Raw genomic sequence first — 25,995 nt, 5'->3', positions numbered from 1 at the left:
TCCTTTTTGACCCACCTGCTAGAGAAATGGAAATTAAAAAAAATAAACTAATGGGACCTAATGAAACTTAAAAGCTTTTGCATAGCAAAGGAAACCAAAATTGAGACAAAAAGACAACACTCAGAATGGGAGAAAATATTTGCAAATGAAGAAACTGACAAAGGATTAATCTCCAAAATGTACAAGCAGTTCATGCAGCTCAATATCAAAAAAACCCCAAACAACCCAACCCAAAAATGGGCAGAAGCGGTAAATAGACATTTCTCCAAAGAAGACATTCAGATTGCCAACAAAAACATGAAGATGCTCAACATCACTAATTATCAGAGACATGCAAATCAAAACCACAATGAGGTATCACCTCACACTGGTCAGAATGGCCATGATCAAAAAATCTAGAAACAATAAATCCTGGAGAGGGTGTGGAGAAAACAGAACCCTCCTGCACTGTTGGTGGGAATGTAAATTGATACAGCCACTATGGAGAACAGTAGGGAGGTTCCTTAAACAACTATATATATAGAACTAACATATGACCCAGCAATCCCACTACTGGGCATATACCCTGAGAAAACCATAATTCAAAAAGATACATGTACCACAATAGCCAGGACATGGAAGCAACCTAAATGTCCATCAACAGATGAATGTATAAGGAAGATGTGGCACATTTATACAATGGAATATTACTCAGTCATAAAGAGGAATGAAACTGAGTTATTTGTAGTGATGTGGATGGACTTAGAGTATGTCATACAGAGTGAAGTAAGTCAGAAAGAGAAAAGCAAATACCATATGCTAACACATGTATATGGAATCTAAAAAAGCGGTACTGATGAACCTAGTGGCAGGGCAGGAATAAAGACGCAGACGTAGAGAATGGACTTGAGGACACAGGGGGGAAGGGGAAGCTGGGATGAAGTGAGAGTAGCATTGACTTATATACACTACCAATGTAAAATGGATGGCTAGTGGGAAGCAGCTGCATAGCACAGGGAGATCAGCTCGGTGTGTTGTGACGACATAGAGGGGTGGGATAGGGAGGATGGGAGGGAGACGCAAGAGGGAGGAGATATGGGGATAGATGTATATGTACGGCGGATTCTATTTGTTGTACAGCAGAAATTAACACACTTTAAACAACTACTGAGCCTGCTCTCTAGAGCCCTTGAGCCACAACTACTGAGCCAGCGTGCCACAACTCCTGAAGCCTGCGTGCCTAGAGCCCATGCTCCACAACAAGAGAAGCCACCGCAATAAGAATTCCACGCACCAGAATGAAGAGTAGCCCCTGCACATCGCAACTAGAGAAAACCCACATGCAGCAACGAAGGCCGAACGCAGCCATAAATAAATAAATAAAATTTAAAAATAAACATAAGACTATTTAAAAGACAAATTATTTTTAAAGAAAATGTCTTGGGCAGGACTTCAGATGAGACAGGAGAGATCTCAGGGTGGGTAGAGCAACATACACCAGACTTATGAGAAAGATGTTGTCATTGGTGGCTTCTGGTTTCCTGAGTCAGTTGTGAGAAGGAAGCTGTACCCCAGGTAGTGGAGAGGCAAAGTGTCAGAGCAAAACCTCTCGTCCCACATCCTCTGGACAAAGAGGGCAGGAGGGAGTTGCAATTGCCCAGTCCAGTTTCTTCCTTTGAACTGTAAGACTGAACACGGCATCTTGGTCCGGGCAGAAGGGACGCTATGATCACAGAATTCCTGTCCCTGCTTTACCTTGGTGAGTCTCCAGGATGGGGACAGATGGGTTTGGATGGGTGAGAGCATTCACGGTGGAGTGGAGGCTAACATGGGGGATGTGACAAGTACAGAAATTATGGCTTCTGTGTGTTGGGTACAATCTACCGGCTGTGGTACCCACATGCCCTCGTTTGGGGCTCACACATAAGGGATGAGGGAGCAGAGATGCAGAGACGTGTGGTAATACCCTTGGTTTAATTGGCTGAGATATGCACAGCTCCGATGGGACCTCCATGTGTGTATCATCTACGTACCACCGTCTTGCCTTGAACGTTCCACTGGCATATAGGAGGGCAGGGTCTACAGGGTGTGAAAAGCTGTGAGTTTGGTTATGAACGAGGAATACAGAAAAGACCTACTGTTACCGAGTCCAAACTTGTACTGCTTGCTACATGACAGACCAATAATTCAAGAGAGACAAGTTGTTGGGGCAAGGAATAGTGCCAGCAGACCAAGAAGATGGTGGACTAGTGTCCCCAAAAAAACATCTTGCCGGGGGTCTGGATGCTAGTTTCTTTTATAGAACCAAGAGGGAGAGGTGAGGAGGTAAAGTAAAAAAGAAGGCAACAAGTTGTTACAAATATTTCCTTGTTCCCACCAGACATTGGAGGGGGTACATTAACTTCTTCATTCCTGCAGCCATTCATGGGTGGGCCTGGTCAGGATGTTTCCTGTGAGCTGAACAAAGGTATTTTAGCTTAAGGCTCAGGCATGGGAGGCAAGGTTCCTAGAAATAGGCCATTATGTCTACTTTAAGTTTATAGGCAACATCCCTTTAGTGATTTACTTGTAGCAAAAGCAATAGAATACAAAGGTTAAAGTAAAAGAAACAGATCCAATATGGAGTCAGATTTGTTCTTCCCTATGACCCTAAGGCAGGGAACAGTGGATACGAAGAACATTTTCTTTTTTTTTTTTTTTTTTTTTTTTTTTTTTTGCTGTACGCGGGCCTCTCACTGCTGTGGCCTCTCCCGTTGCGGAGCCGAGGCTCCGGACACACAGGCTCCGCGGCCATGGCTCGCGGGCCCAGCCGCTCCACGGCATGTGGGATCTTCCGGGATCGGGGCACGAACCCGTGTCCCCTGCATCGGCAGGCGGACTCTCAACCACTGCGCCACCAGGGAAGCCCCGAAGAACATTTTCTGACCAGCCCTATCCTTAGCCTGATTTCAACCATCCTCAACTTGAACATAAGGTGATCAAACAGACCTCAGCTTCTAGGATGGAAGACCTGGAATATAATCTTGGTTTGGTCTCACGGGAGCCCCAGAATTTGAAACAGGAGTTCCACTAGACTGAGTGCCTGGTTCCTCCTTCGTGAGTGGGGCGGCAGGGGGTGGGGTGGGGTGGGGGACATTAGGACTCATTATCTGCTCTAGTTCCTTCTTCCTTCTTCTGGGTTCAGCCCTTCCCTTTGAGGTCATGCTTCTGCCACGCACACATTTGAGCTTGAGAGGCCGGTCACCATATCCCAAACCTCCAGCTGCAGGGCAGAATAAACGGGGCGGTCACCGACCTCGTCCTCCTCACATTTATTTCCTGGGGCTGCCGTAACGAATTACTGCCAATCGGGTGGCTTAAAACAACAGACATCTATTCTCTCACCGTTCTGGAGGCCAGAAGTCCAAAATCAAGGTGTCAGCAGGGTTGATTCCTTCTCGGGGGGGAGGGGGGTGCTCTGAGGGAGAGTCTATTCCATGCCTCCCTCCTCGATTCTGGTTGGGAGATGGCTGGCAACCCTTGGCATCCCTTGGTGTGTAGACGCATTACTCCAAAGCCTCACATGGTCACATGGCCATCTTCCCTCCGTGTGTTCTGTCTCCTGTTGGGTTAGGGTCCCCGCCTACTCCAGTATGACCTCATGTGAACTGTTGACTGAAAAATGAATCCCACAACCTAAAAGCAGAGAGTTATGTTTTATTCAGTGGATATTCTTAGGACTTCTAACCCAGGAGACAGCATCTCAAGTAACCCTGCAGGATATGTAGAAGGTTTGCAACAAAGGGCAGGTACTTTGAGTGTCAGAAGATTATTGTTAATGAAAGAAAACCAGATATCTCAAGTTAAGGCATTTAGCGCTTTTCTGTATATGGGAAGATGCAAGAGTCTGGGCTCACTGAAACCATTCCTTTGACAGGCACCTCGGCTATCTGGGGTCAGTATCCTGTGTTTTCTCATCCTGAGTTCCCTCAGGGCTCACCGTGGGGACTGGCTGCAGTCTGATGGCTGCTAGATGGCGGGTATTCTTTTTTTTTTTTTTTTGCTGTACGCGGGCCTCTCACTGTTGTGGCCTCTCCCATTGCGGAGCACAGGCTCCGGACGCGCAGGCTCAGCGGCCATGGCTCACGGGCCCAGCCGCTTCGCGGCATGTGGGATCTTCCCGGACCAGGGCACGAACCCGTGTCCCCTGCATCGGCAGGCGGACTCTCAACCACTGCGCCACCAGGGAAGCCCGCTTTGTTTCCTTCCTGAGTTCCCTCAGGGCTCACCAGCTCACTGGTGGCTATAATCGCTGATGACTGTGACATCCTTTGTTTACTGATATGGCAGGGAATATTTTATTTCTCAGACTTCAGTTAGGATTCTGCATCCAATTCCAGTGTGTGCATGTTGGGGGCATCGTCTCCCCCAGCACTGAGCAACTCTCTGACACCAGTTGGGTGTCCCACAATTCAACTCCATTGTGACACTATCTACCTGGAGATACTTTCCGATCCCACAGATTAAGGGCTCTGTCCTAAAAGACGACCTCCCTCCCACTTCAGATGCCACTCACAAGCCCTGGTGGCCACCTGTGTTTCTGTCCAACTGGGTATAGATTGAAGGTTCCAAAAACCCCCTCCTTGGATTCCATTAATTTGCTAGAACTCAAATTTGCTAGAACACAGAACTCAGAGAAACATTTGACTCACTAGATTACTGATTTACTATAGAAGAATTGAACTCAGGAACGGCCACATGGAAGAGATGCACAGGGCAAGGTACGAGGAAAGACCTTCTGAGCGCGCCACACTCAAAAGATCTCCACATGTCCAACAAAGAAGCTCTCTGAACCCCACCCATCCTTTTGGGTTTTTATGAAGGCTTTACTACATAGGCATGATTGATTAAAGCCTTGGCAATTGATGACCTCCCCAGAGGTCAGGGGGTGGGGGAGAGTGAGACTGACGGTTCCAACCCTTTAATCACGTGGTTGTTTCTGTGGCAACCAGCTCCCATCCTTAGGCTACAGAGAGACTTTCCAAAAGTTACATTAACATAGGAAAAGACACCTTTACGTCTCTCAACACTTAGGGAATTCCAAGGGTTTTAGGAGCTCTGTGCCAGGACCAGGGACAAAGACCCAATATGTGTTTCTTTTTCTTTCTTTTTTTTTGTTTTGTTTCTGTTTTTGGCTGTGTCGGGTCTTAGTTGCGGCAGGCGGGATATTCGTTGAGGCATGTGGGATCTTTCATTGAGGCGCGTGGGCTTCTCTCTAGTTGTGGCGCGCAGGCTCCAGGTTGCTGGCATGTTGCCCGTGGCACGTGGGATCTTAGTTCCCCAACCAGGGATCGAACCCGCGTCCCCTGCATTGGAAGGCAGATTCTTTATCACTGGACCACCAGGGAAGTCCCTATGTTTCTTGTTATAAGTCACAACATCATAGTAATTTTCCCCTTCTCTAGAGAGCTATGGTTTCTAGTGTCACCCACTCCTCCCTTTCTAGCATGGAAATTGTACAGCTCTCCATGTGGTGTATGTAAAGACCATACTAAATGTTAAATGTGTGATGTGTGGCTGAGTCAGGCAGAGAGGGTGGCTGTATGGTAAAAGACAGTTATCTGTAAAGGACCTGCTAAATAATGTAAGTATGTAAATGGTTGATGTATGTAAAGAGTCTACCAAATGATAAATACTCGCTGATTGGTAGTTATTTATTGTAATTATTTCCAGTGAAATATGCTTACTTATGTTGCCCACTGCTCCCTACCTCAGAATTCTACTAAACTCCAAGGAGCTATCCCTTTTTTTTTTTTTTTTTTTTTTGGTGGTACGCGGGCCTCTCACTGCTGTGGCCTCTCCCGTTGCGGAGCACAGGCTCCAGACGCGCAGGCTCAGTGGCCATGGCTCATGGGCCCAGCCGCTCCGCGGCATGTGGGAGCTTCCCAGACCGGGGCACGAACCCGTGTCCCCTGCATCGGCAGGCGGACTCTCAACCACTGCGCCACCAGGGAAGCCCGGAGCTATCCCTTTATTCTTTGCTTTTTCAAGCTACCCTACATGCCCCTTAGTAACAAGTGTCTTCATTGCAGCCAGTTCTCTGCCTAAGTCAACTGTGGTCCTTTATTAAGAAAGAAATAAGGACTTCCCTGGTGGTGCAGTGGTTAAGAATCCGCCTGCCAATGCAGGGGACACGGGTTTGATCCCTGGTCTGGGAAGATCCCACATGCCGCGGAGCAACTAAGCCCGTGCGCCACAACTACTGAAGCCCGCGCACTCTAGAGCCCACGGGTCACAACTACTGAGCCCACGGGCCACAACTACTGAGCCCATGCACCTAGAGCCTGTGCTCCACAACAAGAGAAGCCACCGCAATGAGAAGCCCATGCACCACAACAAAGAGTAGCCCCCACTCGCCGCAACTAGAGAAAGCCAGCAACAAAGACCCAACACAGACAAAAATAAATTAAAGAAAAAAATAAGTTCTGAGGATCTAATGAACAGCATAGTGACTATAGTTAATAATATCGAAATTGGCTAAGAGAATGGATCATAAACATTCTCACACACACAAAAAAGGTAACTTTCTGAGGTGAGAGATGTGTTAACTAGCTTGAATGTGATCATTTTACAATGTATACGTACATCAAATCATCACGTTGTACACTTTGAATACATTACAGTTTTATTTGTCAAAAACAGAGAACCCCTCTCCCAATGTTTACCTACTCCTTAGTAGGGTTTCTTGATGTAAAGTGAACCTAAGGCAATTGTGTGCTTATTAAAAAAAAAAAAAGGAAGAATGGGAATCACCACTTGAGCAGCAGACTGGCTGATAACACAGCTGAGGTGACGTGAGACTAAAAGCAGAACATGCAGAGGACCTAAACAGAGACCATGAGACCTGGGACCCCCTGGACCACCCAGAAGCTGATTTCCTACCTATCAGTGTAGCCATTCTCACTGCTAATGCAGCCTCGGTCCACTGTCACTCTCCCACCTCCCTGCTTCCTGGTGAAGCTTGGGGGCTTGTGTTTTGAGTCCATCCCTGAGTGGAAACAAGGGCCAGATGTCCTGAGGCACTCTCTCATGTCTACAGAAATTCTAGCTTCACCCATTAACAGAGGCCCAAGACTGGCATCCATTTCCCCCACAATATGGGACTGGGGTCCCTTATTTCCATCCGTGGGTTAACGTCCCCATCCCAGAATGAAATATAAAGAATAGAGCACAGGGCTTCCCTGGTGGCGCAGTGGTTGAGAGTCCGCCTGCCGATGCAGGGGACACGGGTTCGTGCCCCGGTCCGGGAAGATCCTACATGCCTCGGAGTGGCTGGGCCCGTGAGCCATGGCCGCTGAGCCTGTGCATCCGGAGCCTGTGCTCCGCAGCGGGAGAGGCCACAGCAGTGAGAGGCCCACGTACCGCAAAAAAAAAAAAAAAAAAAGAATAGAGCACAGAAGAGATAGGGGCTAAAGTACGTAAAGATCAAAGCTGCAAGTAAGGGGAGCATTTGGGACCAGAAAACATCTTCAATTCTTTGTGAAAAGAATGACCCCATTCATGCCCCGGTCCAGGAAGATCCCACATGCCGCGGAGCGGCTGGGCCCGTGAGCCATGGCCGCTGAGCCTGTGCGTCCAGAGCCTATGCTCCGCAACAGGAGAGGCCATAACAGTGAGAGGCCCGCGTACAACAACAACAAAAAAAGAATGACCCCGTCATGAAGAGCAAATTCTCCCCATTTAAATGTGGGTGGAAACCCACATGGACACTCCACAGTAAATAACTATTGCATTCTTTAAATGGAAAGCATAAAAATTGCAGTCACAGAAAATACAGGTAAATGTTCAGTGATTTCCGGATGGTAAAAGAAGGACTAATGATGAAAGGAATGCGATATATCAGAAAAAGTTGCTGGCATTTTGTACATAAACATATCTTTTTTTTTTGAGATGGTGCCTGGGAAATAACTTTTATGTACTTATTTATTTTTAATTGAAGTATAATTGACTTACAATGTTATATTAGTTTCAGGTATACAACATAGTGACTCGGTATTTTTATACATTACACAATGATCACCGCTGTAAACATAACTTCCGAATGACAAACAATGGGACAAAAGTAAAAGGTGAAAAAATAAACCCAGGGAAGTACCTGCAAGGAATAAGGCAGATCTTTAACAGATGAGTCACACAGTCTCTGCCTGATTTTTACTCAAAGACAAGCATATAGAGATTATCATACTCAGTGAAGTAAGTCAGAGAAAGAGAAATATCATATGATATCACTTATATGTGGAATCTAAAAAAAGATAGGAAAGAAATTATTTACAAAACATAAATAGAATCACAGACATAGAAAAAAAACTTACGGTTACCAAAGGGGAAAGGGCAGGGAGGGATAAATTAGGAGTTTGGGATTAACATATACACACTACTATGTACAAAATAGATAACCAACAAGGACCTATTATATAGCACAGAGAACTATACTCAATATTTTGTAATGACCTATAAGGGAAAAGAATCTGAAAAAGAATATTATATAACTGAATCACTTTGCTGTACACCTGAAACTAACACAACATTGTAAATCAAAACTCTACTTCAATAAAAAAAAAAAAGACAAACATATAATTCATCTCTCATGAGAGTTTCTCTTCCAGGGCTTTGTCTGGGCAATGAAGATGAGAAAAATAATGGTAAGTTTTCTCCCACTTAGACTCTGTTCCTGCGCCCCAAGTTTCATGACCTTTTCTCTTTCATCCTCTGAATTCTAGGAGGGTTTTGGTGATCACCAAGATGAAGAGTCAAACTAACTCCAAATTCTTTCCAGAGAAATTTTCCAAATCCCTCCTCCATGCCTTGCCCAGCTCAGAGGTTGAACACAGCAGAAATGTGACCCTCAAGTGCCAGTCTGACGTCCAGAATGTGACATTCATGCTGGGGAAGTTGCAGGACTCTGGGTACAAGCAAGAATGCAACTCAACAGGACAGGACACTAAATTCCTCGTCACTGACCTGAAGCCTAAAGATGCTGGACAGTACTTTTGTACCTACAAGACAGTGGCTGTAGAGAAATGGGAACTCAGTGTGAGAATAAGGCTCTTATCAGGGATTCTGAGTGGGTCTCAAGGATGTGAATGTGGGCGAGTGTTTTAGAATAGAGTTTGTTAAAAAAACAAAATTCAACTGAGTACATGTTAAAGATCTAATTGGCTTTCTCAAATAATTCATGAAGGAGGAAGCATCCCTTCTAGCAAGTAGAGAGGAGTTCCACAGGGCTATAGAAAAGGAGAGGTTTTTTAAAAACAGACATAGAAGTCATAAATAAAAAAGATCATTTCAGCTTTAGGTTAACCTACCTATGGAGTACAGAAGAGATCTATGTGGCAGATTACCTCATGGTCCTCTGGGGGATGGAGGAGGTCCCTGTGATGACCTCATTGGTGTGACCAGAAAATCCCCGACTGACCACCTAAGACAACATTTTTGGGGGCGGGGTGGGAGGGATGAGGGTTTGAAGCTTCAGTTAGGTTAGGTAGTAAGCCCCAGCATGGTCTACATAAATGATTCTATTTGGGGCCTGTGGTTTGCTTTTTAACAAGGTATTAATAGAAAATTTGAGGTACAGTAAGGCCAAAGATACGGATACGATGGTCACTGAAAAGATAGCTTGTTACAGTTCCTAAGAAAAGGGGACACGTCAGGCCACGCCATGCAGGACCACATGGGGAAGCACCCAGTCAGGACGTGGAGACAAGGGGAGGCATGTTGGCAAGAGCCTTTACTGTGGTTTCTGTGGGAAACAACAGGCTGAGGATTGGATCTGGGGTATAGACACTGTCCCTGGTTGTCTGGGACCTGGGCCTGAGGTGATTAGGGCAGAGAAACAGTGTCCCTGAGTATAAGAGAACAATAAGCGAGGTGGCTGGAAGTGTGGGCTTTGGATAGGTTGGTTTGCATTTGAGAGGTGTGCTTGAGAGAAAGTTTTTTCCTATCCCTAGAATTTGGGTAACCATGGGAGGAGAATCCCTCTAGGGTCAGCAAGGTCCCAAGATGTCAAAGCATCAAATGCAGAAAATAAAAGACATGGTTAATACAGAGAGATGGGTGAGAATGCCCCCAGGTGCAGTGGAAAATGGGAAACCCTGGCCCTTCCCTTCACCCCCAATGCCTTGTCCTCTTCAGGATTCATCCTACAACCTTCCCTCTCAGCCAACATAGGCCCTGAGATGACTCCAGGTCACAGTATGACACTCTTATGTCTGATTCCTCACAACAGAATGGAATGTAGTATTCTTGCTCTGCTGAAACTGGGGATCTCAGAATGATTACAAGTTGAGAAAGTAGGAAAAGACCAAACTGAGCATCATGGCAGCATAAGGCATCCCTTGTTTTTGTATCTCCATTTCAACAACTAAAATTTAGCATCCATCCATGAACAAAAGTGCCTCTATGGGAGTTGTGGGATCCAGCACCATATACCAGGAGGAATCTCACCCACCTATGCATTGGGTAATAGGCAGACACACCTCAGTACCAGCTGTGGAACCTGCAGGAGACTGTGACCTGATTCCAGCCCCTCTTGATCATGGTCTGGGAGAACATGGACATGGGTAGTTACCTATGGACGAGAGAACCTTTGTGAAGTTTACAAACCAAGACTGAATAATGAAGAAATAGAAAACTGGAACAGACCAATAATGGATAAACAGATTGAATCAGTAATCAAAAACCTCCCAATGAAGAAAAGCCCAGGACCATATGGTTTCACTGGTGAATTCTACCAAACATTTAAAGAGGAAATAACACCAATCATTCCCAAACTCTTCCAAAAAATTGCAGAGGAAGGAACACTCCCATGCTCATTTTACAAGGCCTGCATTACCTTGATATCGAAACCAGATAAGGACACTAAAAGAAGAGAAAACTACAGACCAATATCCCTGATGAATATAGATGCAAAAATGTTAGCAAACCAATTTTAAAAGTGCATTAAAACCTCATACACCATGATCAAGCAAGATTTATCCCTTGAATGCAAGGATGGTTTAACATAGACAAATCAATAAATGTGATACATACGTTAATAGAAAGAAGGATAAAAATCATACGATTATCTCAATAGATGCAGGAAAAACCTTTGACAAAGTACAACATCAAGATAAAAACTCTTAATAAACTGGGTGTGGAAGGAATGAACTTCAACACAATAAAGGCCAACAAGCCCACAACCAAGGTCATACTCAATGATGAAAGGTTGAAAGCTTTTCCTCTAATATCAGGAACAAGAATACCCACTCTCACCACTTCAATTCAACATAATACTGGAAGTCCTAGCTAGAGCAATCAGACAAGACAAAAAAAAAAAAAAAAAAGCACCCAAATTGGAAAGGAAGAAGAAAAATTGTCTTCATCTGCAGATGACATGATCTTATATATAGAAAACCCTAAAGACTCAACCCCAAAACCATTAAACTAATCAACAAATTCAGTAAAGTTGCAGGATATAAAATCAACACACAAAAATCAGTTCTGTTTCTATATACTAACAACACAATATCTTGAAAAGAATAAAGGAAAAATCTTATTCATGATAGCATCAAAACCAATAAAATATCAATACTTAGGAATAAATATAACCAAGGAAGTGAAAGATCTGTATGCTGAAAACTACAGGACTCTGATGAAAGAAATTGAAGAAGACAATGGAAACAGAAAGCTATCCCATGTTCACAGATCAGAAGAATTAATATTGTTAAAATGTCCATATTACCCAAAACCTTACATAGATTTGATGCAAATCTCTATCAAAATTCCAACGGCATTTTTCACAGAAATAGAACAAACAATCCTAAAATTTGTAGGGAACCACAAAAGACTCCAAATAGCCAAAACAATCCTGAGAAAGAAGAACAAAGCCATAGGCATCACACTTCTTGATTTCAAACTATACTGCAAAGCTATAGTAATCAAAACAGTATGAAACTGGAATAAAAATAGACACACAGATCAATGGAACAGAACTGGGAACCCAGAAATAAACCCTTGTATATACAATCAACTAAATTTGACAGGGAAGCCAAGAATGCTCAATGGGGAAAAGATAGTCTCTTCAATAAATTGTGTTGGAAAAACTAGACAACCACTTGCACAAGAATGAAATGGGACCTCTACCTTCAACCACTTACAAAAATTTAACTTGAAATGGATAAAAGACTTAAACAAGACTACAAACAATAAAACTCCTAGAAGAACACAAAGGGAAGAAGATCCTTGACACTGTTCTTGGCAACAATTTTTTTGGATATGACACCAAAAGTACAAGAAACAAAAGCAAAAAAAAATTAGTGGGACTACATCAAACTAAAAAGCTGCACAGCAAAAGAAACAATCAATGAAATGAAAAGGCAACCTACCAAATGGGAGAAAATACTTGCAAACTGTTGGTGCTCTTTCCTGGGATAGGATTGGAAGGTGGGGTTAGGATTGAAAGTAGTGTCATTCATAAATATTTTTGTTCTTAAAATAATAGCAAACTTCAGCAGTATTAAGAAGAGTAGTCTAGTGCTCTGGCCCTGGTTTGGGAACCTAGTGAGCACCTGGAGAATGGAAAAGACATTCTCTTCCCTGCTCCCCAAAGAGGGCATAGAGTCCATAGACAGAACTTGAGGATTTATGTCCCCAAGGTTCCCATATAAACATCGTGATTCCTTTTCTTGCATCCTGTTTTCTAGGTGAAGATGAAGGTGAAGGTGAAAGTGGACCTGACCCTGCAAAAACAGGTAATATAATTAGAGAGGACCTGTTTTTCCCAGTTGTATCCACCTCATGAGGCAGAGGATCCCCTTCTGATTAAAAGGCACAAGGAGAATCTTAATGCCCCTTCTCTCCATGTTGGGAAGATGCTCTCTAAGGCACTCCCAGGTTCTGAAAACACTGGTGAATAAAACAGCACAAGATGCATCATCTGCCATTTTACATAATGAAAAACTACAGTGGAGTTTCGTGAAGAATGAGGGTGAGTTAGTGTGACTGGTTTGGGGAATGGGACTGGGACCTGTGGAGTCCAGGTACTTTGGGAATATATATGATCAAAGACTTGTTAAAACTTTAAAGTTCTCAAAAAATGGTGAATATTAAATATTTTTTTTTGATATTGCTTTTCCGTGAAGAACTGACTAAGATTCTACCCTCAGAGATTCATAAAAACTAGGGCTTTCTTCAGGTTTAGACTGAAATGGGCTTATCCATAAAAGGATTTATTTTTGCCATGCCCTGCGGCTTGTGGGATCTTAGTTCCCTGACCAGGGATCAAACCTGGGCCCCTGGCAGTGGGAGCAAGGAGTCCTAACCATGGGGACCACGGGGGAATTTACATAGATGCTTAATCGTTTTTTCTTTCAGCAACTCATAACCTTCCTGTAATCTACTCCAATGAGCCAAAATTGTTCAAGGTTGTCATTAGTATAATAGAATTTTTTTTAAAAGATATCCTTGGGACTTCCCTGGTGGTCCAGTGGTTAGGATTCCGTGCTTCTACTGCAGGGAGCATGGGTTGGATCCCTGGTAGGGGAATTAAGATCCCACATGCCACCCCACCCCACACATCCCTGGCATGGCCAAGAAAAAAAGATATCCTCCATTGTATTCCTCTTTCAAAATGTTCTTATTCAGTATTAGCAGGCTTGGGAAAATGACTGCTACACCATCCAAAATGACTGCTACTCCATCCGGTAGAGTCAAAGAACTTGGAAGTATCAGAAGTGAGATGGAAAGTCAAAGCTTTCACATTTTTAGCTCTTCTATAATTTATTTTCTTTCTTTTTTTATTGATATATCACTCCCATTCCATAAATTCACCCTTTTAAAGTGGACAAGGCAGTGGCCTTTGGTATATTCACAAGGTTGTACAATCATCACCACTATAATTCCCCAAATGAAGTCCCATTAAGCAGTCACTCTTCATTCCCCCCTCTCCTGACAGGCCCTGTCAACCATTAATCTGCTTTCTGACTCTATGGTTTTGCCTTTTCTGGACATTTCATGTAAATGCATTCACAAAATATGTGGCCTTTTGAGACTGGCTCCTTTCACTTGGCATAATGTCTTCAAGGTTCATCCAGGTTGTAGCAGGTATCAGTACTTCATTCCTTTTCACGGCTGAATAATATTCCATCATATGGATAGACCACATTTTGTTTATCCACTCCTCAGTGGATGGACATTTGAGTTGTTTGTACCTTTTGGCTATCGCAAGTAATGCTGTTGTGAATTTAGGTGTACCTGAGTCCCCGCTTTCCATTATGTATCTACCTAGGAGTAGAACTGCTGGGACACGTGGTAACACTATGTTTAACTTTTTGAGCAACTGTCAAATTGTTTTCCAATGTGACTGTACCCTTTTACCTGCCCACTAGTAATTTATGTGGGTTTCAATATCTCCACATCCTTTCCAACACTTGTTTTTCTTTCTTTTAATTTTATTATAGCCAACCTAGTGGGTATGTATATCACTTCTTAAAATGTACTTTCAGAGTTCACATTTTTTTAAAAATTTATTTATTTTTGGCTGCATTGGGTCTTTGTTGCTGCACGCAGGCTTTCTCTAGTTGAGGCGAGCGGGGGCTACTCTTCACTGTGGTGCGCGGGCTTCTTTTGTTGTGGAGCACAGGCTCTAGGCGCGGGGGCTCAGTAGCTGTGGTTCACGGGCTTAGTTGCTCCACGACATGGGGGATCTTCCCGGACCAGGGCTCGAACCCATGTCCCCTGCATTGGCAGGTGGATTCTTAACCACTATGCCAAAAGGGAAGTCCCAGAGTTCACATTTACACCACCACAATTCTAAACAGAGTAAAATATCTGTATGCACAGATATGCTGTCCCCAGCCTGTATGCACAGATATGCTGTCCCCAGCCTGTATGCACAGATATGCTGTCCCCAGCCTGTATACACATGCCTCCAAGGTACTAGAAAGGGACCTTCTACTCCAGTTCTGTGCAGAGACCAATGATCAATTTCATCACCTAACTTTGCCACAAATCCAGGCTTTCTTTCTGGTGCCTGTGACTTCATTTATGCCCTGTATAAAGCTGTATCCCTTTGCTCTGTCAGATGCCTTAGACCAATAGCATAGACCTTCTGCAAATTTATTTTTGTAATTTGTAAATAGTGATGCGAAGTCTAACCAGGATATGTGGACATCTCAGGGTAAACCCAGTTTAGTGGGTGGTGGACAATTTTGCAATAATTTACTTCTCATTTCTAGTGAACTGCTATGTGAGAGAAACTGTAGGGTAGTCAAGGGGAGGATTGAAAGCATAAGGCAAGGCTGATGTTTCTGTGCTTTCAACCAGGAACAGCTGTTCCTGTCCCATTTTTACATGTCCATGGGGATGCACTGCTCCCACAAATGGCAGCAGTTGGTAAAGGGGTGCTCTGGGCCACATAAATCCCAAGGCATCCTCCCAGGCAACCCCCCAACGAAGACATCAAAGTGCTCACATTGGAAAGGGGAAAAAGCCATGATCTAGCACGCATAAAAATGGCAAAGGAATCTGGGGGAACACGGGTGGAGGAACGTTGACAGCATCTGTTACAGAGGGAGATAGGTGTGGGTAGAATATTGGGTGGGAAAATAATCATGATCACTGCAATTTCATTATCTTCCACATTGAGTCAGATTCTAGACTGAGTGCTTTAGAGCCAGTATTTTTCATCATCACCTCTCTCTTCAAGTGAGGTATTCATTTTTTTTGGAGGGTGGGGGCATGCCAGAAGGCATGTGGGATCTTCCCCAACCAGGGGTCAAACCCGAGGCCCCTGCAGTGGGAGCGCAGAGTCTTAACCACTGGACCTCCAGGGAAGTCCCAAGTGAGGTATTCTTACCTCCTTTTCCCCCACCTCCTTTCCCGCCGCTTCCTGGAGGTATAATTGACCAATAAAGCGGTAAGATATTTAAAGTGTACAACACGCTGATGATTTGATACATGTATATACATTGTAGAAAGATTCTCCCCATAGAGTTAATTAACACATCCCTCAACTCATCTCATAGATTTACTTTTTTTTTTTTTTTTGGTTCAGCATGCTTAAGATCTACTCTCTTAGTAAATTTCCATTATATGATACAGTGCCATCAACTACGGTTCATGCGGTCTGTTAGATCCTCAGACCTTATTCCTCTGAAACTGACAGTTTGTACTCTTTGACCAACCTCTCCCCACTTCCCCCACCCGCAAGCCCCTAGCAACCACGGTTCCACTCTCTGTTTCTATGAGTTTATTTTTGAGATTCCACATATAAGTGATACCATGCAGTATCTGTCTTTGTCTGGCTTATCTCACTTGCATAATACCCTCAAGGTTCATCCATATTATTGCACAGGGCAGGATGTCCTTCTTTCTCTTGGCTGAATAACATTCCGTTGTATATATACACCACACGGAAAATTCTTCTTCTTTTTCTTTTTTGTTTAGAATGCCCTAAGGTTATTCACCATCCTTTTTTGGGGGGTATTTTTTATTTGAAATAGAGTTGACATACAATATTAATTTCAGGTGTACAACACAGTGACTCAATATTTTTTATACATGACAAAATGGTCACCACAATAAGTCTAGTAACCATCTGTCACCATACAAAGTTACTAGAATACTGTTGATTATATTCCCTATGTGTATATTACATTCCCCATGACTTATTTATTTTGCGACTGGGAGTTTGCACCTCTTAATCCCCTTCACCTATTTCATCCTTCCCCCCAACCCCTCTCCTCTGGCAACCACCAGTTTGCTCTCTGTATCTATGAGTCTGTTTTCAGTTTGTTTGTTCATTTGTTTTGTTTTTCAGATTCCACATATAAGTAAAATCATATGGTATTTGTTTTTCTCTGTCTGACTTATTTCACTGAGCATAATACCCTCTAGGTCCATCCACATTGTTGCAAATGGCAATTTTGCATCCTTTTTTACGGTGAGTAGTATTCCCTTCTTTATCTATTCATCTATCGATGGACACTTAGGTTGCTTCAATATCTTTAGAAAATGATTCTTGGACTTTGATTCGTCTGTTGTTAGACTTGTCATCACTTCTATAGGAACACAGTTAGTTTGGGAAAATGTGTTTCTCACCAGATTTTGAATTCTCTGGAACAGGTTCAGAATATCACTTCTCTTTTTTTTTTTTTTTTGCGGTACGCGGGCCTCTCACTGTTGTGGCCTCTCCCGTTGTGGAGCACGGGCTCCAGACACGCAGGCTCAGCGGCCATGGCTCACGGGCCCAGCCGCTCCACGGCATGTGGGATCTTCCCGGACTGGGGCACGAACCTGCGTCCCCTGCATCGGCAGGCGGACTCTCAACCACTGCGCCACCAGGGAAGCCCAGAATATCACTTCTCTTGAATGTCCACACCCAGTGGTCAGCACAGAACAACCCTGACCTTGTGGCAGACTGGCCTAAAATGGTTAGACATACCAGAGTCCAAAGCCCATCCTGTCCGTGTGACTTTGGGGAACTCGATTTACTTTCTGGTACTTGATTTACGTATGAACAAAATGGGGACTGTAAACCTATCTTGCGTGCTTATTGTCAAGATGATAAAGAACAGGGAATCCCCTGGCGGTCCAGTGGTTAGGACTCTGGGCTTTCACTGCCGAGGGCCCGGGTTCAAACGCTGGTTGGGGAACCAAGATCCTGCAAGCCGAGTGGCAAAAAAAAAAAAAAAAAAAAAAAAAAAGATGAGAAAGAATGCACGTGAGTGCTAAGTGGCTCACAGTAAATAAATATTATTCCTGGGATGAACCACTTACTGGGTATTTCCCATCTGCAAGGCACTGTGCTAGTCCTCTCTGTATGTACTGACCACTCAAGCTCCCTACCATCCAGTAAAGTAGCCACAATTGCTATCCTCACTTTGTATAACTTTATTTATTTATTTATTTTTGGCTGCCCCCACAAGGGGCTACTCTCTGTTGCGGTGCGCGGGCTTCTCATTGTGGTGGCTTCTCTCGTTGTGGAGCACCAGGTCTAGGCGTGCGGGCACAGTAGTTGTGGCTCGTGGGCTCAGTAGTTGTGGCTCGCGGGCTCTAGAGCGCAGGCTCAGTACTTGTGGCGCACGGGCTTAGTTGCTCCGCAGCATGTGGGATCTTCCCGGACCAGAGGTCGAACCCGTGTCCCCTGCATTGGTAGGCGGATTCTTAACCACCGCACCACCAGGGAAGTCCCGCTATCCTCACTTTGAATGGGAAAACAAAAGCTCAGGGAGATGAAGAATCTCCCTAAAGCACAATTGGATGTTACAGCTCTGAAGTGGCCACTCCAAGTTTTGAAGCCAGGCTGTCTGACTCCTTGAAACTGTTCAGCTAAAGCTGAACAGTGTGTTTCAGGAGCCAGTCTTACTCTCTAACCCACCCTTCTCCCACCAGACACCAAAGTCATCTTTGTCGCTACCTTCAGCTGCCTCTCTCTCTTTCTCCTCTTCATTGCCATCTTCTTCATCTACAGATGCACTCAGCACGGTAAGTTCAGAGACGAACACGTTTAAAACTCTGAGGAAGGGAGTAAAGTGAAGGATTCTTTCAAGAGATAAATTCCTCCCTGTATTTTTTTTAAATAGATTCATCACATGAAGAATCCACCAAGAGGTAGATATACTTGACAGATCTCATGCCCTAACTCCCACTCCTTTCTTCAGAGACCCCATTTGTACATCAGTGACTCGTATGCCCAGCCCCGCTACTTGCAGCCCTATCTTCTCCCCCACATCTTCAGATCCCATACTTTCATATGTTTCTCTCTCTCAGAACCAGCCATTCCAAATGTCCCAAGCAGGGAGCTGCAGGTAAGTGATCAGGGAAGAAACCATAAGGAATCTTGGGTCAGAAAGACGAAGACCGGACTCCTGCAATCTGAGAACTGATTTTTGTTTTTTCTTTTACTCACATGCAGGTGTATCCAAACTGGAAAGAATATCTGAATCGGTGAGTTCTCCCCTTTGGAATAACCCAAGAGCTCACTTCCACCACAGGCGGGTCTGTCTAGCTCATACGCTGGTTATATAGATGAGGCCAATTAATATGGAGTTGAAAAACATGTACTTTGATGGAACTCGTAAAAAGAGATTAGAATGGTGGTTACCAGGGGCTGGGTGGGGGGCGGATATGACATTTAAGGGAACGAACTTGCAACTTGTACAGGAATAAGTCGTGGGAATCTAATGCACAGCATGGGGATTATAGTCAACAACACTGTATCATACACTTCAGAGTTGCTAGGAGGCTAAATCATAATTGTTCTCACCACAAAAAGAAACGATCATTATGTGACAGGGTGGAGGTGTTAGCAATGTGATAGCCATAGTGCAATATGTCAATGTATCACATCGACACGTGTACACCTTAAACTTGCACAATGTTATATGTCAATTATATCTCAAACAAACAAAAAACCCCACATGCTTTGAATTCCAGAGTAGCTGGATTCCAGCTCCCAATGTCTACAATTTATCACCAGTGTGGTCTGAGACAAATCACAAAACCCCCATGATTCGGAACCTTCCTTTCCTTCCATATCTAAGGGGAATCAAAATCCCCATCTAAAAGGCTTGTGAGAGTCTAGTGATGTCATAAACATAAAGGGTTTATTGGAGTTTCTGGCGAATTTTAAGGGTCCGATGGATGGCAGGAAAGCATCATTTAACAAATATTAACCAATGTACATCCATCCATTTTTTCTATTTAAAATACTGCTTATTTGCGATTTAACATTAACGAGCATTATAACACCTAAGAGCAGTTGCACGTCTGAAATGCATCTGGTGAGCCTGAGGACCTCAGTTTTTAATTTAATTTAAATTCGTTTGAATTTAAGTAACCGTGCGTGGTTCGTGGCTACTGTATTTGGCATCTTAGCTCCCCGTGCACATCTCTTTTCCTCAAAGCCTGAAGAATCCCAGGGAGTGACCTATGCACAGCTAAACATCAACGCACTGTCTGAGGCAGCTTCTGTCCCCGAGGAGCCCCCAGGGTCGTGTGACTACGCAACACTGAAGGTATAGAACTGAAGGAAGAGCTTCTTCCCCGGGAAGGAGAGAACAGATTGAGATGACGGAACTTGTGAAAGCCCAGGTGACTCTGTGTCTTTGGCTCATTATCCATAATAATACAATATGTTCCCTTCTTGCTTCCCCTCCTCTCAACAATTACTGGGTGGGTTTTCACAAAACCGGAGCGTAACCTTTGTATGGTTCGACTTAAAACATGGGCTAAGAATACGTATTGTATCTATGGGCTGGTGGTCCTCATAATAGTTACCTAGGGAGTTCAGGACGCTACCATGTAAATAGAAAATGGTTCCTCGAGAAGACTATGTGATTGGTCTCTGGTGAGTCATCCCACAGACGCAGAGATTTCAAAAAGGAGCACAAAAAATACAAGCCATGAAGGGAGACACTCAGCTGTGAATTAACAAATTCCTAAGTAGCATGCACCAAGGTAAGCAGCTAAAAGGCTAAAAGTATTTGGTTCATGATTCTTTCAGGCCGTGCTGGGCAGCCCTCAAGTCAAGACCAGTTTCCTCTTTGACATGAATGAAAGAGTTTTCTTACTGCCATCATATTTCTGTTCATATTCTTTCTTTCTTATTATTAAAGTCAAAGGCTGCAATAAAGTTAGACTTACAGAATCTATGTGGATTTTGTCACTTGGTGCCCATAACTTAACTCATGTTAATACAGCATTGTAAGGATTTTTCTGAGTGTGGACTTTTTTGTGTATGTGACAGTGGTACTGACCACTTATATATTGATACAAGTACAAATATATGAGCTTTGCTTCCAAAGTTATGTCACTCAATCAGGTTTCAAAGCCATTCTACAATATATGAATGAAGTGTAAATATTTGGAACGTATATATATAAATATTCTTAACTCAGTAGCATATGCTGGATAACTTTTTTTTTTTTTTTTGGCCGTGCTGTGCAGCTTGTAGGATCTCAGTTCCCCAACCAGGGATTGAACCCAGACCCTCGGCAGTCAGAGCAGGGAGTCCTAACCACTGGATCACCAGGGAATTCCCTGGATAACCTTATTAAAGTTTTTAATTATGAAACAATTCTATCATAGAGAAAAACACCCAATAATATAAGTGGAAATATGCACACTGACCTTATTTTCAAAACATTAACACTTTGCTGTGTTTTCATTCTAGCACTCCCAATCCATTTTCCTTCCTCTCTTCCTAAGAGGTCAACATTACCCAAAGTAGTATATATTATACCGATGCATGTTTTTCATACTTTTACTCCTCAGGCATCTATCAATAGTCAATATATGGTAATATTTTGTGTGTTATTACAACATTATACATATATATGGAATCATTACTACAGTTCCGTCACCTTTTTTATTGCCATCGACATTATGCTTTTGAAATTCACCTAGGTGACTTTTGTGTCTCTATCTCATTGCCTGCTGTACAGAATTCAGTTGTTAACCATACCATGGAATATTATTCAGTCACAAAAAAGAATGAAGCACTTCTACATGCCACAACCTGGATGAGCCCTGGGAACATTATGCTAGGTGAAAGGAGCCTGGCACAAAAAGCTTCATATTGTAGGATTCCATGTATAGGAAATATCCAGAATGGACAAATCCTTAGAGATGGAAAGCAGATTACTGGTTGCCAGGGGCTAGGGGAGGGGAGGAATTTGGAGTGACTGCAAACAGGCATGGGGTGTCTTTTTGGGGTGATGACAATGTTGTAGAATTAGACAGTGGTGATGGTTGCACAACCTTGTGAATAAACTAAAGACCATTGAATTGTACACTTCAGAAGCATAGATTTTATGGCATGTGAATTATATCTCAATAAAAGAAAATTTTTAAAAGGACTTGGTTGTATGCAAAAACCATGGTTTCTCTTTGTTCTTTCCTGGACTGCTAGATGTTTGGGTTGTTTCCACTGCTATGCTGTCAGCAAAATGCTGCAATAAATATCCTTGGAGCTACCGTCTCGCTCACATGTAGTGATCTCTTGACGGTTTATATTTAGAAGTAAAATCCATCTTCTATGATGTCCACACCTTTTAACCCACTAGAAGAGGCAAATTGATAACTAAGGTAGTTTCCCTTATTTATTCTTCCACCAAGGATGTATGTTTCCAATTCCCTGCATCCTTACCAATTCATAAGTGTATTAAACTTTGTAATTTTTGCTGACAAAATATGTGAACTCATAACCTGTTTTAAGCTGCTTATATAAAGATACCTCATTGTTGCTTTAATTTGCATTTTCCTGATTATGAATGAGGAGTATTGACCATTCGGGGTTTCTTTTCTGTGAATTGATGGTTTCTAGCCATTGTTCACTTTTCTGTTGAATTGTTGGTGTTTTCTGTACTGATTTAAAGGGCATAATTATATAGTAGGCACACCTTTCCTTTGTAAGCTCTATGTTGCAAATATCTCCAGTAAACCTGTGACTCATATTTTCATTCTTCTTTGTATCTTTTAATATTAGCTACTCTAAGTAATTCATCTTTCTATTTCTATTTTGAGAGATTTCTTTGTGTCTGGAAGCTTACCATGAGAAATAGACTCTCCTATGTGTTCTTTGAAACTTAAAATTTTAAAAATTTTGTTTTAAAAAAATTTTTTTTTAATTTGTTTTTCATATTTAATCCATCTGAAATTAACTTTTGTCAAGGAATGAGGTAAAGATCTAATTTTTCCATTTGGATAATCAATTGTCCCAGTGCCCCTTATTGAAAAGCTTGTTCTTTTTCATTTGAGTCGTGCCTTCAATTTGATGAAATATGATCATTTCTATTTCATCTGCACCACCTTTCATTGCCAGCATAGTTCAGACACTTGGATGGAAATGACAAAAGGAAAAACTTAACTTGAAAAGACTTTAAAAGAATAAAGAGGGACTTCCCTGGTGGCACAGTGGTTAAGAATCTGCCTGCCAACACAGGGGTCATGGGTTCGATCCCTGGTCCGGGAAGATCCCACATGCCGCAGAACAACTTAGCCCGTGTACCACAACTACTGAGTCCGTGTGTCACAGCTACTGAAGCCCGCACACCTAGAGCCCGTGCTCCACAGCAAGAGAAGCCACTGCAATGAGAAGCCCACGCACCACAACAAAGAGTAGCCCCCGCTTGCTGCAACTACAGAAAGCCCGCGCACAGCAAGGAAGACAAACGCAGCCAAACAAAACAAAACAAAAAAACAGTAAAGAAAGAAGGAAAGAAGGAAGAAAGGAAGGAAGGGAGGGTGGGAGGGAAGAAGAAACTGAATCATGTAACCAGACAAAGGAAAAGACAGCTAGAGATAGCCTCAGACAACAGTCAATACATCCACATACTCCAATGCCTTTTTTTCTTTATGTCTCTCGCCTATTTCTATTTCTATTTCTGTGTTATCATTATTATTCAGACCAGCTGTCCCTATGAGTCTGGAACTGATAGTGACAAGTCTAGGCTCACAGCCTCACAGACTTTCATCCAAAGAGGTGAGGGGGGCCTCCTACTTACTGGATCAATTTAGAAAAAGATATTATTGGCTACCTTTGGAAGATGCTAGAAACACAACTCACAAAATTTTAAAACGCAGAGGAAAGAAATCAAGTGTTTCTCCTGCCTTTCATTTATAACCTGTACCTCAGGACAACCAAATAAATGAATAAGCCAAGTTTCTACTCATACAAGTACTACAACTAATAGGCAAAGAAGAAAACCTCCAAGTCTTATCTTTGGTTGATGCATGCCCACGTTATCAGGAATAACAACAGAGGGTCTAGTTAGTGTCTTTTCCTCCAGAAACTGTATCTACATGATAGACAGAACATCCAGAGACAAAGCAGAAGGGACCTCAGATGGTCAGAATCAAAGGGATTTATTTTTTTCAAAGAAGTACTGAAAGAAGTGGCAGATCTCATCTAAAATCCAGGCCAGAGGTCAGCAAACTTTCTGAAAAGGACCAGAGGGCAATATTTTCAGCATCTGTGGGCCATAGGACCTCTGTTGAGACTATGCTTCTCTGCTGTTGCAGCATGAAGGCAGCCATAGATGATACACAAACAGGGGCGGCTGTGTTCTAATAAACCTTTATTTATAAACCTAAGTTGTGGGTCATAGTTTGCCAACCCCTGTCCTAGACCCATGCTTTCTGAAATCTGAATGAATCATCAGAAGAACTGAATTAAGCCAGGAAAGGCGTATTCTAATGTGCAAGGAAAGGCATTTTTTAAACCCCTTTCTCAGTTTTCAGATCTTTAAAAGTGAGAGACAAGCAGGATAGGATGGTTTCTGCAGTCCTTTCCATCTTTGATGTGCTAAGTCTCTGGGGCCATATATCCTACAGTGGCCGTGGGTTTGTCCAAGGGAGGGGACCCAGCCAGCATCTCTTTGGAAAAGAGTCCCAGCTGTTCTGCAACTTGGATGGGGCCAGTTTCCTAGGAAGCTTTGTTGTTTGCACCTTTGCCATTGCTGACTGTAAAATACAGTGAAGAAAAGTGGGTGGAGCAGGGGGGAAAGGGGCCCAAGAGCAGAGAGGCCTCCCGACTCTCGGGTCCCTGGCCTATCCCTGATTCCCCCACCTCCTTTGTTTCTCCCTAGGGTGTGTCTGTCTCTTTGCTCTCATGCCGTGTGTGGGTTTATGTGTCCATATATGTATGTATGTGTGTGCATGCATGTGTGTGCATGCACACGTGTATGTGTGTATGTGTTGGGGGAGGCTCAAGGAGAATACAGAAGGTGGAGGAGAGTGAGGGGTCAGGATGCTTGGAGGCAAGGAAAGAGAAGACACACTCTGGATTTACATGGAAGGCGAACAATAAATAGGGGTGGGGGGCTCTGCTATACAGACTCTCTTTGTCTGTCTCACACACACACACACACACATACACACACACACAGACTATACTAGTCTCCTCCACCTGCCACAATAAAATACCATAGATTGGATGATTTAAACAACAGACATTTGTTTTCTCAGTTCTGGAGGCTGGAAGACCAAGTTCAAGGTGTTGGTCAATTCAGTTTCTGCTGAGAGCCCTCTTCCTGGCTTGCAGACAGACACCTTCTCACTGTGTCCTCATGTGACCTTTCCTCCCCTTGATACTAATCCTATTGATGAAGGCCCCACCCTTATGACCTAATTTAACCTTTAATTACTTCCTTAGAGGCCCCATTTCCAAATACAACTGGACTGGAGTTTAGAGATTCAACACAATGAATTTCACGGTGGGGGGGGCACAAACATTTGGTCCATAAGACACACACACACACACACACACACACACTGTTCTGTACAGACATCCACAGAGCGAGCTACACAGAGCCTCTACACATACACAGTCACACACCAGCACACACTCCTATGGGCTGAATTTTGTCTACCCCCGAAATCCACATCTTTAAGTCCTAAACCCCCAGTACCTCAGAATGTTGCCTTATTTGCAGAGGGGTCATTGCAGATTAATTAAAAGGATGAGGTCATACTGGAATAGGGTGAGCCCTCAACCAATATGACTGTATCCCTGTAAAAAGGGGAAATTTGGACACAGGGAGAGCACCACGTGAAGATGAAGGCAGAGGTCGGGATGATATGTCTACAAGCCAAGAAACACCAAAGCTTCCCCAGAGACCCACCAGACACCAGGAGAGCGGTGTGGAACGCAAGGAACCAGCCCTGAGCACAACTTGACTTTGGACTTCTGTCCTCCAGAACTGTGAGAGAACAGATTTTGGTTGTTTCAGCCACCCGGTCTGTGGTGTTCTGTGAAAGCAGCCTGAACAGATTAAGACAGGAAAGCAGGGAGGCGGCAGGAATGCCAGGAGAAGCAGGAGCCTCGCCTCCAAACTCTCAGCACATGCTCCATTGTCCCATCGGAAGTCACCAACAAAACACAAAGGTGCGCGATGAAGAACTTCACGATGGGGCTTCCCTGGTGGCGCAGTGGTTGAGAGTCCGCCTGCCGATGCAGGGGACACGGGTTCGTGCCCCGGTCCGGGAAGATCCCACATG

At 43.5% G+C, this 25,995-nt stretch overlaps 1 protein-coding gene across 2 annotated transcripts; it reads left to right on the top strand.

Annotated features, from left to right (window-relative positions):
• The first annotated feature begins 1,603 nt into the window (after nucleotides 1-1,603).
• Nucleotides 1,604-20,683, top strand: VSTM1 (V-set and transmembrane domain containing 1). Of its 2 annotated transcripts, XR_014292194.1 has the most exons (9): nucleotides 1,604-1,738; nucleotides 8,625-8,660; nucleotides 12,699-12,746; nucleotides 18,388-18,480; nucleotides 18,579-18,606; nucleotides 18,766-18,803; nucleotides 18,911-18,942; nucleotides 19,902-20,088; nucleotides 20,501-20,529. XR_014292194.1 is itself a non-coding variant. In XM_082606771.1 (8 exons), the coding sequence occupies exons 1-8, from the start codon at nucleotides 1,705-1,707 to the stop codon at nucleotides 20,016-20,018; spliced, it is 426 nt and encodes a 141-aa protein (XP_082462897.1). In that variant the 5' UTR covers nucleotides 1,604-1,704; the 3' UTR covers nucleotides 20,019-20,683. The 2 variants fall into 2 exon arrangements, 1 of the variants encoding a protein (XP_082462897.1); XM_082606771.1 differs by having other exon boundaries at nucleotides 19,902-20,683.
• Nucleotides 20,684-25,995: the final 5,312 nt, after the last annotated feature.

The sequence above is a fragment of the Mesoplodon mirus genome (assembly GCF_964341445.2).
Source record: "Mesoplodon mirus genome assembly, chromosome: 19".
Classification (NCBI taxonomy): domain Eukaryota; kingdom Metazoa; phylum Chordata; class Mammalia; order Artiodactyla; family Ziphiidae; genus Mesoplodon; species Mesoplodon mirus.
The sequence above is the reverse complement of the archived record's forward strand: the minus strand, read 5'-3'. Positions and strand labels throughout refer to the sequence as shown.